Here is a 3,208-nt window from a genome sequence, read left to right as displayed (position 1 = left end):
ATTCGAATCAATAAATTATGGAAACAGAGAAGGAATGGTGTATGCATACAAGGGACCTAATAATGAGACAATCACAAACAAGGAAGCAATTAAAGACCTTGGTGTAATTTTGAATAGGAATATGTTATGCAACGACCAAATAGCAACACTGTTGGCTAAATGTAAAGCAAAAATGGGAATGTTATTCAGACACTTTAAAACAAGAAAAGCTGAACACATGATTATGCTTTACAAAACTTATGTGCGTAGTACACTCGAGTACTGCAATGTGATATGGTACCCACACTACCAAAAGGATATTGCGCAAATAGAGAGTGTACAAAGGTCCTATACTGCTAGAATAGAAGAAGTTAAGGACCTTGACTACTGGGAAAGACTGCAATTTTTAAAACTATACAGTCTAGAAAGGAGAAGAGAACGCTACATGATAATACAAGCATGGAAGCAAATAGAAGGAATTGCTGAAAACATCATGGAGCTTAAAGTATCAGAAAGAGCAAGCCGAGGTATATTAATAGTGCCAAAAAGCATACCAGGTAAACTGAGAAAGGCGCACAGGACATTAATCCACTACGCACCAGCATCGATAATGCAGAGACTATTTAATGTGCTGCCAGCTCATCTAAGAAACATATCAGGAGTGAGCGTAGATGTGTTTAAAAATCAGCTCGATAAATACCTAATATGCATCCCAGACCATCCAAGACTGGAAGATGCAAAATACACCGGAAGATGCACTAGCAACTCTCTGGTGGATATACGAGGTGCCTCACACTGAGGGACCTGGGGGAACCCAAACAAAAAATAAGGCAATAAGGCAATAAGGTACTATGTCTCCATTGAGGACACATTTCACATAGTTAAAAGAGCACACGTTGCAACTGGTCATGGCGGTCGAGACAGAATGACAAAAGAACTCCAAGTGAAATATGACAACATTCAGCGAGATACAATTGAACTATTCAAGTCGTTATGCCTGGAATGCCAGAAAAAGAGAAAGCGACCAATGACAAAGGGTGTCGTAGTTAAACCTATTCTGAGTACTGAATTTTCATCACGTGGCCAGGTTGATCTCATAGACATGCAGTCAATGTCATGTAGAACCTTCAAATGGATTATGGTGTACCAAGACCATCTGACAAAGCTCTGCGTTCTACGTCCGCTCACATCAAAGCGTGCAACTGAAGTTGCTGATATCTATCTACTCCTGGATGCTACTGAAATCCTTCAACCAGACAATGATTCAGAGTTTACAGCTCAGATTATTACTGAACTACGTTCTTTGTGGCCTGAATTGTCAATCGTTCACGGCAAGCCTAGACACCCACAGAGCCAAGGCTCTGTTGAGCGAGCAAATGGTGACATAAAAGACATACTTGTAGCGTGAATGGCTGACAACAACTCAACGGACTGGGCTACAGGCATCAAATTTGTTCAGTTTTCCAAGAATTCGGCTTACCATGCAGGGATCAAAAGAAGTCCATGTGCTGCAATGTTCGGTGTGAATGCCCGAGTCGGACTGACGTCAACATCACTTCCACAAGAAATCATCAGTTGCCTGCAATCTGAGCAAGACCTTATAACAATGCTTCAGCAGCAAGAAACAGATGCCAACGAGCCTGAAACAGAAGCAGAAGCTGATGACAATGAACCGAGCGAGAACCAGCCAAAGCTGAAATGAATGAGTCTGAACAAGAGCCAGAGCCACTATCCCAGCATCAAACGAACCTTAATCAACTTCATAACAGCATCAGCTCCCAACGATTAGCAGCAAGTGAATCTCAGAGACAACAAGCAGAACGTATGGTTAAGAGGAGCCGAACAGAATTAGTAGCAGGTGAGATAGGAGAGAACATTGCTCTTCCAGTTCCATTGGCTGATCGAGGACGTGGAGATCCAAGGTACATCCTAGGTGTTATTGTGAGTAGGAGCATGAACGACCAATACAGAGTGGCCACCAAAAGTGGTATTCTAAAAGGAAGCTATTCTAGGAATCAGTTTGACATTTTGTCCTGAGAGATTGATGAAAGAAAGTGACATTAATAATGACATTTAAATTTCTCTCCGAGAAGCCGTTATCAAATCCTCTATCAGTGGAGGACAAGGTTTTGTTAAGTGTTCATGCAATGGTCCCAAAAATGTCAAACAAACAGATGCAAATGTTTCAAATCTAAACATCTATGCAATAGTAGATGCCACAATAGCCTCAACTGTGTAAATAAATAATTCTGTAATTGATATGTCATGTGTTTTTACTATTGTTCGATTGTTCTATCGTACTATTGATTTAATTTTAACGTGCTTTTATATTTGTGATTTTCTTATGAATAAAATCATTATACCAGGTGATTTATTCTTGCAATTATTGTAAATATTGATATTACTATTGCTAATCATTTACTTTTTAACTAGTGGTATTTATAATGTGTGAATTTTCTTGTGAATAAAATTATAAGAGTACAAAACAGTTACTTTCGCCTTTCAAACATATAAAGCTCAGTAACAAATGACTTTAGTCATTTCGTGAAATGTCTGGTCACGAAATTCAGTCGTCTCACGAAAAGGCTGGAATTCTCACCTCTACAGGCATTACATGAAATGACTAACAGTTTTAGACATTTCACGAAATAACTGATTTCACAGTTTGACTGTAACATATACATATATACATACTGTAGATATACATATATATATATATATATATATATATATATATATATATATATATATATATATATATATATATATATATATATATAATTATACACATACATATATATACATATATACACATATATATACATATATGCATATATACATATATACCATATACATATATACCATATATACACATATATACCATATATATACATATATATACATATATACCATACATATATATATATATATATATATATATATATATGTATATATATATTTATATATATATATATATATATATATATATATGTATATATATTTATATATATATATATATATATATATATATATATATATATATATATATATATATATATATATATATATATATATACACATATATATCATATATACATATATATACCATATATACATATATACATATATATACATATACACCATATATACATATACCATATATATATATATATATATATATATATATATATATATATATATATATATATATTGTATATATACCATATAT

General features: G+C 34.0%; 1 protein-coding gene across 1 annotated transcript; it reads left to right on the top strand.

Moving 5' to 3' along the window:
* The first annotated feature begins 904 nt into the window (after positions 1–904).
* On the top strand, positions 905–1,387 carry LOC137618527 (KRAB-A domain-containing protein 2-like). Its single transcript, XM_068348686.1, has one exon. It carries the CDS (start codon positions 905–907, stop codon positions 1,385–1,387), a length of 483 nt encoding a protein of 160 aa, XP_068204787.1.
* Positions 1,388–3,208: the final 1,821 nt, after the last annotated feature.

This window comes from Palaemon carinicauda, chromosome 24 (genome assembly GCF_036898095.1).
Source record: "Palaemon carinicauda isolate YSFRI2023 chromosome 24, ASM3689809v2, whole genome shotgun sequence".
NCBI classification, from domain to species: domain Eukaryota; kingdom Metazoa; phylum Arthropoda; class Malacostraca; order Decapoda; family Palaemonidae; genus Palaemon; species Palaemon carinicauda.
Note: the sequence above shows the minus strand (reverse complement) of the source record. Positions and strands in the feature narration are given on the sequence as shown.

Bases quoted from the DNA above. Each gene is read 5' to 3' on its own strand.
- LOC137618527 (XM_068348686.1), top strand. From the start codon at position 905: ATGACAAAAGAACTCCAAGTGAAATATGACAACATTCAGCGAGATACA.